Genomic DNA, 14,602 nt, shown 5'->3' with positions numbered 1-14,602 from the left:
GGATCCGTGACCTCACGTACGCACCTCGGGACTGCTGGAGCTGCAGATTCCTTAGTGCATCCTTCTTCTCCTGGTATTCCTGCCACAGCTGTTGGTCTCCAGTGGTCGGACCAAGACAGGATTGCAGGTCATGTAACATTCTCTCAAGCCGCTCAATCTCAGCGCCCTGCCTCTTTGACGACCCCCTAGTGCACTCCCGATATAAATTCCAGATGTGGGCTTTGCCCACATCCCACCACAGCCGTAGGGACCAGAACTCTCTCCGTATTTCTCTCCAGGTGACCCAGAACGCTCGGAGAGAATCCCGGAATCGGCTGTCCTCCAGCAGGCAGTTGTTAAAATGCCAGTACCTGGATCCCACCCGAGGGTGCAGAGGAGTAAATTCCATCCACACAAGGTGATGATCCGAGCGCAACGCTGGCCGCATGGAGGACGCCGACACGCGAGGGATGTAAGCCAGAGAGATATGCAGGCGGTCTATCTGGGACCCTCCCTCTCTAGATCTTCTCGAGAAGGCACTAGAGTCAGGGTGAAGATTCCGCCAGCTGTCCACCAAGTCAAAGAAGCCAACTAGCTCCTTTAACTTTTTTGCCAATGCTGGGTCGCGTTGGAGGCCCGAGCGGTCCTCCACCTCGAGGGTACAGTTGAAATCTCCCCCGAGGTTAACGCAGTCCCCAGGATCGATGGAATTCAGCAGAGTGGACAGCTGACAGAATAGGCGTGTCTGTATCACACCGCGCCTCGGAGCATACACATTGATAAAATGCAGGGGTACACCATCCGGGCGCACAGCCAGGTGGAGCAGATGGCCAGGCACAATATCTTGGACTCTTACGATTTCTGGCTGGAAGGTTGGGGCCAACAGGATCGCCACCCCGCTAGAGTTGGAGCTGAGGATAGCTTCGGCCGATGCTTTGCACCCTGAGAGATTAGAGTGAACTCTCAGACTTGATTCACAGGTATCAATGGAGAATTCTCGGGAGGGGTGAGGATGTCCAATGTCTCACTATCAAAGGACTCTCCCTCTACTCCCTCACTGTAAATAGATCCCCCATCTTCCTCCTCGTGTGTTCCAATAGATGGCTGCAGTTGTAACCCACACTGTGCAGCGGGTACCCCACTCATACCTGCTCTCTCCACCGTCGCATCAGACTTATCCACAGTTATGACAGTGGAGGGCTAATCCCCAGGGTCTCCCTGCAGGCTATTAGTTGATGGGGTCGGCACGTACACCCTCCCTAGGGGACAGGTATGAAGGGGACCGCAGCACCTCTTGTCCAAGGGATTCACTGGCAGCCTGAGAGAGCTTGGTCTCCTCCCCGCTCATATTATTCAATACACTTGCCTCCAGGGAGGTGTTTACTACTGAGTCCTGGGTGGAGGGCTCCAGGGCTGTCTCATTTGTGCAAACAGGGCTAGCACCAGTTTTCTCAACAACCACATCATCTACCACAGGACTGGTGGCTACATCTGGGAACACAGGTTTAGAAACAACCTCCACCCGGATTCCCACCCCTTCCTGGGACACCCCGCATCTACATTCCCTGCCCCCTTGGGGTAACATTCCCTTCTCCTCTTCACGCCGGAGGATCACACAGGTGCAGGATTCACCGATGGGGCGGTACTCTCCGCTTCCATCGCCCCGTCCACCTGCGCACCTCCCCGAGCCTCCGGCTCCACTTCAGGGCAAATGGGCGTGAGCTCTGCAGTCTCGGTGCGGAGTTCTTAGAGTGTTTGGACGACTTCTTGCTTTCTTGCCGCGCACAGGCTCCACCCCGACCCTCGCCTGAACCTCCCTGTGCGTAGCCTCAAGATCTCCCACCTGAACCACAGGGGCAGAAGCAAGGACTGGAAGAGACGTAGGAATAGGGACAGGGGTAGGGGCAGTGTCCGGGGTAGGAGCAGGGACAGGCGTAGGAATAGGATCAGGGGCAGAGGTAGCTGGGGCACTGGTGCCCGAAGTGGACTCCCTCGGGTTTCGGGTATTAGGACAGTCCCTCCGAAAGCGCCCCACCTCCCCGCACGTATGGCACCGTGGGCGCTCAGAGTTGCAGTACACCTGATAGTCTGCCCCCTCATGTCGGACAGTAAACCGGCCCTCAACGTCGTTCTCCCTTTCCACCTGCACGAATACCTGACGCCGAACAGAGATTACGGTACGTCTCTTAAATTTGTGTCTGATGGCAGTTATCTCTGACCTTACTTGTCCCAAGCTGGCTAGTGGGGGAAGCAGGTCCTCGTTGGGAATGAAAGGCTTAACGTCACTGAGGACGATGCGTTGCCAGCTCCAACTGTAAAAGGATGTTTTCCACCGTGATCTCTCCGCTAAGAGCCCGATTAACCAACAGATCATTTTGCAGATAAAACACTGCTTTCCCAAAGTCTTTCTCCGTGGCCAAAATACCACCTTTCCCCACCAGGTCCTCCATGGCCTCTGCACACTTTTCCAGAGGAGTTCCAGGACACAAAATACGTTGCACCCCGCGTTTTACTTTCACCGACCGAAACAGGGCGTTGTCCGAGGCTGGAGAGGCAGCGGTCTTTGCATAACTCCCCAACGGCCTGCGAGTCCCTGGAGACCGTTCCGGCATTTTGGCTGTATGTCCGAATCGAGAAATATACGGCGGTGCCGGTTATAAATTCCTGGAGCGAGTAGAGTAACTGGAAGAAAAAGTTTGTACACGACAGTACCCCGGTGGCTCGGCGCCAGAAACTCCAACACCAGGAAAGTCTCCGTCGGTGCTGCAGAACTCCCAGGCCGTGAGAGGTCGAGACGTCTCAACAGATGCTTCGGCTCCTAAACTGAACGAGAATCGCGGCGATAAAGGTGGAATGACATTGTCCCGATGTTAGCGGGGGAACAACGGCATTTGTGTCCGGTTTTTAGAGCGAATCGGCTTCTTGGTGAGTTGCCAGCGGCCGCAGCTGGGAGCTACGCAGTTAGCAGCCACCAACAAACCCGGGGAGTGTGTGGTGAGAAGTTGTGGAGGAAGCTTCACTCTGTGTCTGACCCCCTTTTTTTCCCACACAATTCTTTTAGTACAAGTAGCGTGGTCTACAATATTTACAAAACAGTGACTAACACAGCTGCTTCACTACAAATAGACAATGCACATGAAACCAAAATGTTCCCATCTCCATCACTGATGGCATTTACACCCCGCGGAGCCCAACGGTTCCGGAACGCCTCTAAACTCGCCGTGGATTGCGCGTGTTCCTTTTCAATATTTGCCCGAGCACGAACATACCAACTAAACATTGCCAGGCTTTGGGATAGTGTGGAGCGGGATTCACTCTGTGTTGATCCCGGGAATGTGTGACGGAATGGTGTGGAGGGAGATTCTCTCAGTGCTTGATCCGGACTGTTTGATGGGAGGGTGTGGAGGGAGCTTCACACTGTGTCTGACCTCGGGGAATGGAGGTTGGGTGGTGTGGAAGGAGATTTATCTCCGTGTATAATCAGGGGACTGTGTGATGGGATGGTTTGGAGGAAGCTACAGTCTGTGTCTGACACAGGAATTTTGTAATGGTACAGGCCGGAGTGAGATATTCTATGTGTCTGACCCTGGGAGAGTATCATGGAATGGTGTGGAGGGAATTCTCTGTGTCTGACCCTGTAAGTGTGTGATCCGACAGTATGGAGGGAGCTGCACGTTGTGTTTGATCCATGGACTGTGTGATGGGACAGTGTGGACGGAGCTACATTCTCTGTCTGATCCGGGGAGTCTGTGATGGGACGGTGCGACGGGAGCTTCACACCGTGACTGATCTGGAAGGTGTGTGATTTCGACTGCGTTGAAGGAGCTTCACTCTGTTACTAATCCCGGGAGTGTGTGATGGGATGCTGTGGAGGGAGTTTCACTCTGTGTCTGACACAAGAATTTTGTAATGAGACGAATCTTACTTAGATCTTATCAATGTCTGATCCTGGGAAGGTATCATGAGATGGTGTGGAGGGAAATTTTTATGCCTGACCCTGTGACTCTGTAATCGAACGGTGAGGAGGGAACTTCACTGTGTCTTATCCGGGGAGTGTGTGAAGAACTGCATTGAGGGAGCTTCACTCTGTGTCTGGGCTTGGGTGTGTGTGTGTTGGGACAGTGTGGAGGGAGCTTCATTCTGTGTCTGACACAAGAATTTTGTAATGGGACGAATTGGAGATAGATTTCCTCAATGTCTGACTCTGGGAGGGTATCATGGGATGGTGTGGAGGAATTCTCTGTGTCTGACCCTGTAAATGTGAGGAGGGAGCTTCTGTCTGTGTCTTATCCGGGGAGTGTGTAAAGGGCAGCATCGAGGGAGCTTCACTCTGTTTCTGACCTGGGAGTGTGTGATGGGTTGGTGCGGAGGGAGCTTCTCTCGGTGATTGACCCCAGGGTGCTTGATGGGATGGTGTGGTGGTAGCTGCTCTCAGTTTCTGACCCAGGGACTATTTGATGGGTCGGTGATCGACCCTACGACACAGACCGCGACTGAAACCAGTTCGATTAGAACCGTCGGGAATTACACCTGGCGCACGGCCATTAACGGGAAGGGCAGGAGTTAAATGGGAGGGTGGGGAATCGGCCAAAAATGTTTCCATCCTTCGGGCGGGGAGGTTCACACATTCAGATGTTCACACGGACACTGTCAGTCCAGGTCTGGGTTCCAGAAGAGATCTCAGTTCCTTCCACTTGGTCTCACTGAACCGATTCCCCCTCAGCCTGAAACAGATGGAAGAATAAAGATGAAATAAACAGATTACACAACAGTGTCAGTAACAGTGGACTGGGGTTAATGTTTCAACAACACTCACAGACAAATATCACCAGAAAACCCGCGGATCCGCTAATATTTTATCACATTGAACATTAACAAAATCACTCACTCGATCCAATCCAGACTCGGGAGGGTCAGTATGAGGTCTCGGAGAGCGGGGATAGATCGGTCTGTGAGCGAGTTCCATCCCAAGTCCAGTTCTGTCAGTGATGGGTTTATACTGAGAGCGGAGATGAGATCCTCGGCACCAGAATCTGTGAGACCGACACCCCCCAGCCTGGAAATGAGAAAGAGAGTGAGGGTGAAGGACACAGAGAGACAGGAGACGGTACAAATCCCCAGTGTTTATCAACACAATTACTGGTCACATTAATGTTCAGTGTCAGACACCCAGTGACTGTAAACACAATCTCCCACAGTCTGGTACTTACCCCAGTTTCTGTATTTTACACTCTGGGTTCCTCAGAGCTGCGGACACCAGTTTCACTCCTGAATCTCTCAGTTTATTGTGCCCAATTCTAAACGCAAACAGACACATTGATGAACAAAGTGATTCAAACCGTGGGTCTGAGGGAATTTCTCTCACTGGGATATTTCAGGAAACACTAAACCCTTCAGTAAATCACTGATCGGAGTTTCCATCGCTGTCAATGTCCCTCACTGCCCAGCTCCAGGGTATTCACCGAATGTCAGTAATGTAGTCTGTCGATGTGACTTTGTGAACTCCACATATTCTGTCTCATTCCCCGATGGTTAGAAAAGTGTTCCTGACGTGAGAGGGTCGGAAGCGGCAAGGGTAAGAGAGATCCCACAGGACGAAGGGGGATGGGGAAGAGAGATCCCACAGGAGGAAGGGGGATGGGGAAGAGAGATCCCACAGAAAGAAACCAATGGGAAAAGATAATCCTACAAGACGAGAGAATGCAGAAATAGATTGCAAGGGAGGGTGTGCCTGAACTGTGGAGAGGAAATGTGCCCATGGGTATCTGGTACTGAGCAAAGTCACACAGGTGGACTGATGGTGATAGCCACGCACGGAGAAGGGCAGGGGAGAACAATCTCACAATGGTATTTCTTTTCTTCTCACTGGTACAGTCCCCTGACGGTCTCTTGTCCCTCACTGGGAAGTGTGTGTGAATCTCTGACCCACCTGCTGCTGACAGTGTCAGTATCACTGAGAGGGAATATTGTCAATGGACGTGTCACAGGCAGCGAGAAACACGGCCATTCTTGTGATTTACTACTATTAAAGCAACGGCTGTTGTTCACGGGTCATTTGTCGCAATTCTTCACAATCAGATTTACTACAGTCTTACCCAAATTCCTTTACATTGAAACAACACAATGGAATAGTTTCACCGTTCAGAGAGAGAGATTCAAGTTACCTCAAAGCTTGGCACTTGTGCAGCCCTGGTCCCAGCCGCTGGATTCCTTCACACTGAATGTGGCAGCCAGCCAGGTTGAGGTGTTTTATTGTATCACAGAGTCCGATGACATGAGACAGGACCGCGCAGTCAATCGGGGTCAGTGTCATTCCACTGAATGAAAGTGTTTCCACTGATCCCAGCGTGTCCTGAGCCAGTCCACGATTCTGAGACTCAAACAGGTAGTGCAATGTGTTCAGGAGGCTCCTTTTACCAGCTTCACACTCTGTGTTTCCAATCTGACGTTTAACATCCTCCTTCACCCAGTCAATCACCTGGCAGGTTGTTTGATGAGGAAATGGACCCAGAAATTCCTCCAGACCCCGAGCTGTCATTGGGGAGGAGAGACCAGCAATAAAACGGAGAAATACCTCAAATCGCCCATCAGTCGTGTTGCGGGCTTCAGTGAGGAATTTCAGGATATCCCTGGGATGTGGATCCAGGAATTGTGCGACTGCAGCTACAAACTCTTGGATGGTGAGGTGTGGGAATGTGTACACCACGCTCCGGGCAGAATCCTCTCTCTCCAAAAGCCCCATCAGTAATCCAGACAGGAACTGGGAAGGATGCAGATTGTAGTTGATCATATCTACATCTGTAAACAGAATCTTCTTCTCGGACACTCCTCTGAAGGCCATCTGACCAACCCTGAGTAACACATCACGGGGGTTCTCAATCTCACGGCCGTGGTTTTTCAGGATGTTGTAAGTATAGTAGGAGTACAGTTGGGTGATGGTCTTGGGAACTCGCTGCGGGTCCCTGACCCTTTGTGTGAAGAAGGGGCCCAGTGCCTGAGCGAGGACACAGCAGTAGGAGGGGTTGCAGCTCATGGTGTACAGGATCTCGTTCTTCTTCACGTGTTTGAAAACAGCTGCTGCCACCGTCTCATCTTCAAAATGTTTGATGAAATATTCCTTCCGTTCCTCACCAACAAATCCCAGGATTTCAGCCCGGACACTGATGTCTGCCTTTTCCAATAAATGTAATGCCGTGGGTCGGGTGGTCACCAGCACTGAACACCCTGGGAGCAGCTTGTGCTGGATTAAACTGTACACAATGTCCGACACCCTGCATTTGAATTCAGGATTTGGGCAGACATTCTGTGATTCTGTGTCTCTCTGACTGTCAGCAAAATTGATCCTGTCCTTGAATTCATCCAAACCATCGAATATAAACAACAATCCCTCTGGGTTCTTCCAGACCTCTCTCAAAGAATTCCCAAAGTAAGGATACTGATCCAGAATCAGTTCCCTCAGGTTTATTCTGCAGTTTATGGAGTTTAAATCCCGGAATTTGAAACTAAAGACAAACTGGAATAGTTGGTTTATTTTCCCCGTGGCCCAGTCATATACAATCTTTTGTACCAGTGTTGTTTTCCCAATCCCTGGGACTCCGGCCACTGCTGCAGAAATCCCGGATTTGTTTCCAAAGAAAGAGCTTTTCAATTTTTAAACAAAGCTCCTCTTGAATAACTGATCAATCCAGATTTTTTCCAGCTTTCCGCAGAGATGTTTTTCTCTCCACTCCTCGTGGTCTCTGCCTCTTGCCAGCAGCTCATGTTCCACCAGGGTCTGATCTCGAACAGTAGAAATGATCGTGAGCTCAACGTATCGATCAACCAGCTGGAAAATCTTCACCTTCTCCTGCATCAGTATCGTGTTCACTCTCAGTTTCTCTGTTTGCCCGTGCAGAATTTCCATGTGCTTCCATCGAACATCTTGGGACAGACAGAAAAAGATCGTCAATGTCTGATTTGATGAAGAGCACTGAACATAGCTGCCTTAACAAGAAAAATGTTCAAGACATTGTTTGGGTGAAATAGGGAGCTCAGAGATAAGAGTGTCTGGAAGTGAACGATGGCCCAGAAACATTTCTGATCTGATTCAGATATGTAGTTAAAGGCTCCCCCTCCCCTCTGTTCGTAATTTTCAGATGGTCCAGCGAGCACCAAGTGCACAAGTGATTCTGGAGAGGAGAGTGTTGTGTGGGGCGGTGGTTTCACTGCTTTCACTGCTCAGCTTCCGCTCAACTGTGCAACACCGCAGGGGGGTAACAGTGGAGGGGAGGAACAATTTACTTGCTCAACTCTTTTTACTTTTCTCACAATGGGCCTGATGCTCTTGACACGCCTTTAGGTTTAAGCTGTCAATACTGACCCACAGAAAAGGAACATAATCTTGGTTTCCATTTCCAGTCTGAGACAGTCACGGTGTAACATCCTTGAACCGAGGAGCTGGTACGTGAACTCGGGCAATTCCCCGATGTCCGCAGAGGAATAACATCAAATCTCGGCCCCACTTTAGTTCTGAGCAGTGTTACTTCCCTTGCTGGCGTTGGATGTTCCAATCGGAACAGTTTGGATTCAGTTTTGTCAAATCTCGGGATATTCGACATTAGTGAAAGGGGAGCGCTGAGGCTTCCTCTCTGACCAACTGTAATGTCTGCTATAAAACTCATAGAGGCCTCTGGGTGCACAGCCCGAGACCTGGAAGGTGCCGGGCTTTGTAGCAGATACAAATGGTTTCCTGTCCTGCAGCCAGAGCAACAAAAAACCTGCCTCCTACATTCTGACAGTCTCTAAACAAGCCTCAAGAGACAGGTATTCAGACTCTCAGAGTGAAATAAAGATTTGAGATTTTCGTTCCATCGCTTACCTTTCAGATGCGTGGGCACTTCAGATAAATCTTGGTCAGTGTCCATGTAGGCGAACTGGCCGTCACCTGTTCAAACAGATTAACCTGCATGAAGTCTGTTCTGTGTAATACTGTAAATTCATCAGCATTTACATCTGTAACACATAGTGTATTGTTCACCGTACCACGTTCCCGTATTTCATTCAATATCCTGCTCAGCTTCGGTAAATGGTGATGTAGTTTCACAAAGGATGCCCACATCACCCTCCGGGCCCCGGAGCCCTTCTCCATCACCAGATCCAGGAGGAGTTTGGATGCGCCCGCTTGGTTTCCCTTCTCCGCGAGCTCAGTCACACTCTGTAATGAACAACGGGGAATCTATTGAGGAGCGTAGGGATGGGTACAAATCTACCCTGAACATGGACTGACCCAGAACATTCTGCTCGCCGCATATCACTAACTGCCATTGAAGTGTTCACAGCGGGGGAGAAATTTTTAAAGAAGCGAGCGGGGTCAGTCTAGACTTCCCGCATGCCACAGATTGTGGGGTAATTATCAAATTGGCAAGGTTTAAGCGGAGCAGACATAGTGTGAGTGAGCCAGAGATAGAGTGGGGAGTTGAGTCTTTGTGCCAGAGGGGGAGAGGCGAGACTGTAGGTAGATTTTTGGCAATATTTTACCGCTTTTTCACGGTGAGAACAGCGGGAATGCCAGGCAGGATCATGGAATGCTCTTCCTACGGGGTGTGGCAAGGATAGGGAGACCTCCATTGTCTCTGACAACTGCACCTTCAGGAAGTGCACCCAGTTGCAGCTTCTTACAGACTGTGCTAAGGAATTGGAGCTGGAGCTGGATGAGCCCAGGGTAATTCAGGAGACTGAGAGGTTGACTGACAGGCTCTACAGGGAGGGAGCTATACACAAGGCGCAGGACACAGGTAACTGGGTGACGTCAGGACTGGTAAAGGGGATAGGAAGCCACTGCAGGTAACTCCTCTGTAACAGGTATATGGCTTTCTGTTTCCGGGTACGGCCTAGCAGAGGAAAACCACTGCGATTATGCCTTTGACACTGAGTTTGCTGTTGTGACTCAAAAGGGGTGAGAAGAATGAGCTGCGCTGACAGGGGGAATTTAATGATTAAGAGGACACACTGGAGATCCTGTTGATGAGAACAAGATTTCTGGATGGTGTGTTGTCACAGCCAGCGATATCTCGCATCGAGTCTGAAACTTTCTTAACGACACGGCGAGCAGCCGGCGGTCGTGCTCCACGTGGTCCATGACAAGAGTAGGAAGTGTGATGAGGTCCTGCAAAGTGAGTACATGGAGTTAGATGCTAAGCTGAAGTGCAGAACTTCCAGGGTTGTGTTATCAGTATTGCTACCCGTACCACGTGCTAGTGAGGCCTGAAACAGGACGATAATACAGTCTACGTGTGGCTGATGAAATGGTGCATGATCGAGGGCTTGAGATGTTTGAATGATTGGGCTCTCTTCCAAGTAATATGGGACCTGGACAGACATAATCGTTTTGCACCCGAACTGGAGGGGGACTGATACCCTTGCGGGAAGGGTTGTTAGCGCTCCATTGGGAGACGATAAACTTGAGTTGCGGGGTGGGGAGGAGGGGTAAGGTGAAGAACCAGAGTGGATAATGGAATGGTTGTGTGGGAAAGATGTTGTTAAGCCGACGTACAAGGTCAGCAAACTACAGGATGAATTAGGTGAAATTAATGTTCCGAGTTGTGTATTATTTCAATGCAAGGAGTATTGTGGGAAAGGCAGCTGAGTTTAGAGCATGGATCAGCACATTGAGTTACAGCATTGTAACCATTAATGTAATTTTGGTTGCAGGAGGTGCAGGACCGGCAGCTCAGCATTCCAGGGTTCCGTTGTGTTAGACACGATTCGATAGAGCGGGAGGGATTTCAAATGGAGAGTGGCATAACTCGTCAGGAAAAAATGCTCCTGCATTGCTCAGACAGGACAAATTGGATAGCTGGTCCACTGAGACCACATGGGTGAAACTACGGATTAAGAAAGGGATGACCACGTTAGTGGGACGATATTACAGAGCACCCAAGGGTCAATGGGATTTAGATGAACAAATATGTAGAGATATCACAGAAACAAGAAACAAAAGGTTCTGATGGTAGATAATTTTAACTTTCCATTTAGTGACTGGGACACCCATATTTTAAAGGACTGGATGGGATAGTGTATGACAAATGTTTTCAAGTTTCTGGGATCAATATATTGAGATCACAACTATAGACAGTGCATACAAGAATTCTATTAGGGAACAGGACATCGCGGGTAGCAGAGGTGTGTGCAGCGGAACATTTTGCATCTGGTGATCATAATGCCATCACTTTAAAGATCATTATGGAAAAGGATAGGTCTGGTCCGGTTAAGATTCTAAATTGCAGAAAGGCCAATTTTTATGGTATCAGAAAGAATCAGACAAAAGTGGATGGGGACATGTTGTTTTCTGGTACAGTTGTTCTTGGTAAGTGCGAGGCCTCCAAAACTGAGATCTAGGTGTCCTTGTTCATCAGTCACTGAAAGTAAGCATGCAGGTACAGCAGGCAGTGAAGAAAGCTAATGGCATATTGGCTTTCATAGCAAGGGGAGTTGAGTATAGGAGCAAAGAGGTCCTTCCTCAGTTGTACGGGGCCCTAGTGAGACCACATCTGGAGTATTGTGCGCAGTTTTGTTCTCCAAATTTGAGAAAGGACATTCTTGCTATTGAGTGAGTGCAGCGGACGTTCACGAGGTTAATTCCCAGGATGGCGGGACTGTCATATGCTGAAAGATTGGAGCGACTGGGCTTGTATACACTGGAATTCAGCAGGATAAGAGGGGATGATAGGGCATCTGATTGAAACATATAAGATTATTAAGGGATTGGACACGCTAGAGGCAGGAAACATGTTCCCGATGTTGGGGGAATCCAGAACCAGAGGCCACAATTGAAGAATAAGGGGTAGGCCATTTAAAACCGAGTTGAGGAAAAACTTTTTCACCCAGAGAGTTGTGGATCTGTGGAATGCTCTGCTTCAGAAGGCAGTGGAGGCCAATTCTCTGGATGCTTTCAAGAAAGAGTTAGATAAAACTCTTAATGATAGCGGATTCAAGGGATATGGAGTGAAGGCAGGAACGGGGTACTGATTGTGGATGATCAGACATGATCACAGTGAGTGGTGGTGCTGGCTCGAAAGGCCGAATGGCCTACTCCTGCACCTATTGTCTATTGTTGGGATATTGATCAAAAAAGGGTCAGCAGTTCAAATGAGAGACGATAGCCAGTGTTGCCTGGTCAAGTGAAAATGGAGTTGAAGGTAGACTCGAGAAATGAGCTGAGAAATAAGCCACTATGTATTTGATCTGTGGGATACCTGGGGGTCATCAAGAGAATACAAACTGATGAATGGACATTAAGATCGAGCATTGGGAACAAGATGTGATGGCAGACAGAGTGGTGTAAAGTAGTTCCCTGTCCACTTGCAATGTCCGTCAAGTGTCACATCACTAAAGCTGTCAACTGTCAATCATTGTCTGTATCCTAATGGGTCTACAAATGTAAACACGAGGAATTCTGCAGATGCTGGAAATTCAAGCAACACACATCAAAGTTGCTGGTGAACGCAGCAGGCCAGGCAGCATCTCTAGGAAGAGGTGCAGTCGACGTTTCGGGCTGAGACCCTTCGTCAGGACTAACTGAAGGAAGAGCTAGTAAGAGATTTGAAAGTGGGAGGGGGAGGGGGAGATGTAAAATGATAGGAGAAGACAGGAGGGTGGGGGGGATGGAGCCAAGAGCTGGACAGGTGATTGGCAAAAGGGATCTGAGAGGATCATGGTACAGGAGGCCCAGGCAGAAAGAAAAGGGGGAGGGGGGAAAACCCAGAGGATGGGCAAGGGGTATAGTCAGAGGGACCGAGGGAGAAAAAGGAGAGAGAGAGAGAAAGCACGTCTTCCTAGAGATGCTGCCTGGCCTGCTGCGTTCACCAGCAACTTTGATGTGTGTTGCTTGGATCTAAAAATGAACGTGTTCAGAAAATTAGAGACAGGCTTGTATTGCTGAATAAAGTTTCATGGTTTCTGCAAACGAAAGCTCTATTCTTGATGTTGACCACAAGCATCTCAGGATTTTCATAGCCCAGAGTTGCCGTTGCACCGGCTCTGTCAGTCTGTAATAGATTCAGTAGAATCTACACTCAGTCTATGTTCCTTCCACTTACCTGATACTCTCGCCCAGTGAAGTGATCTTCGCCCATTAACATGAAGCTGATTCCCTCCACACCCTCCTCAATCGCCTGCTCCAGTCGCTCCATGTAGAATCTCATCAACCGGAACAGGTGGTGATCCTCACAATGTGACAGGAAGGCGGAGAATGCGGAGTTCAGGTCTGTAGTCAGTCACAGATCATAAAATAGTAGAGTGTACCATGCGTATGGGACACGATGCCAACTTAAACCCATCCCATCTTCAGGAACATGGTCAATATCCTTCCATTCTCGGCCTACTCATGAGTTGAAACACCTCTCAGATGCTCTGGGTATCTGTTTCCAGTCCCTCCCTAGGCAGCACATTCCAGCCACCAATCACTGTCTGTGGAAAACATGCGTCCTAAATCCCCTTTCAACTTTATCCTCTAACTTTAAACCTATTCCCTCTGGTATTTGTGATGAAACCCGTCTGCACCCTCTCCAGACCGCTCACATCATTCTCATGGTGTGGTTACCAGATTTGTGCACAATACTGAAATTGTCTCTTAACCAACGTTCATCCAGTTACAGCCCAACTTTTACAAATACCTCAACTCATCGCTACTAATTGTGTTGCCACTTTCAGGGAGCTGTGCACTTGCATCACAAGACCCGTCCGTACATCATTCTTATTCACTGTGCACATCGGCCGCCAACTTGACCTCTCAGAGTGCAGCCGCTCCCATTTGCCCGAATTAACTGTACCTGGAGACTCTCCGCTCGTATTTCTGATTGGATGCTGAACAATTTCACAACAGTCCCAAATTTACTCAACTCCGCCAATTCTGTAAATCGACGAATCAGCCCACCCATGTGGTTTTACAAAGTACATCATTTTGAACAATACATAGTTTATTATTAATTTATTTACATCACACACGACGCATGGCAAGACAGTGATCTTTGAGGACACTACCGGTCACAGACCTTCAGCCAGAATAACGCTCCTGCAGTCCTGAGTCTATTTTATGAGCCCAAGACAACTTTGAAATCAATGTACAAATTCTCTGATTAAGATTCCTCAAGCCGAAACGTCGATAGTTAATTTCTCTCTATAGATGCTACTTGACCTGCTGAGCTCCTCCAGCACTTTGTGCCGTGCCTTCTCTACTTAACATTTTGTTTTACTTTACTCCTATTCGCCAAGGATATTTCATTCCTTCGGTAGCCACCACGCCCCCCCTCCCGCCCCGCCAGAAACCCTGTTTAAAATTTCTCCTTTTCACTGTCTCCCGCACCCAGCCCATTCTCCCAAAATATAATGTTCTTTAACTCGGCCACAGAAAATAGACACCGGAAACTCCCTTCACCTCCACTGAGCATCAACTCGAAAATCCAGGGAGAATTGACCATTGTCCGTCCAAAAAAGAAAACAACATTTTTCCTCTCACTGGCTGTTGGAGGCATTTCCCACATCAGGATGTACCAAATACTGACAGAAATTCTGTCTGTTCCCTGGACTGTTACATTGCCCGGTGCTGTATTCCTGTCTGAATTTCGCCCATACCCACCTTAACCAT

General features: G+C 49.1%; 1 protein-coding gene across 1 annotated transcript; it reads right to left on the bottom strand.

Moving 5' to 3' along the window:
- Positions 1 to 4,607: 4,607 nt before the first annotated feature.
- LOC140207550 (protein NLRC3-like) lies at positions 4,608 to 13,148 on the bottom strand. Its single transcript, XM_072276088.1, is given in 7 exon segments — positions 4,608 to 4,703; positions 4,868 to 5,035; positions 5,190 to 5,276; positions 6,144 to 7,899; positions 8,837 to 8,902; positions 9,001 to 9,172; positions 13,056 to 13,148. Coding segments are annotated over 7 exon segments (2,430 nt in total). The 3' UTR covers positions 4,608 to 4,615.
- Positions 13,149 to 14,602: the final 1,454 nt, after the last annotated feature.

The sequence above is a fragment of the Mobula birostris genome, chromosome 13 (assembly GCF_030028105.1).
Source record: "Mobula birostris isolate sMobBir1 chromosome 13, sMobBir1.hap1, whole genome shotgun sequence".
In the NCBI taxonomy this organism is placed as follows: domain Eukaryota; kingdom Metazoa; phylum Chordata; class Chondrichthyes; order Myliobatiformes; family Myliobatidae; genus Mobula; species Mobula birostris.
The sequence above is the reverse complement of the archived record's forward strand: the minus strand, read 5'-3'. Positions and strand labels throughout refer to the sequence as shown.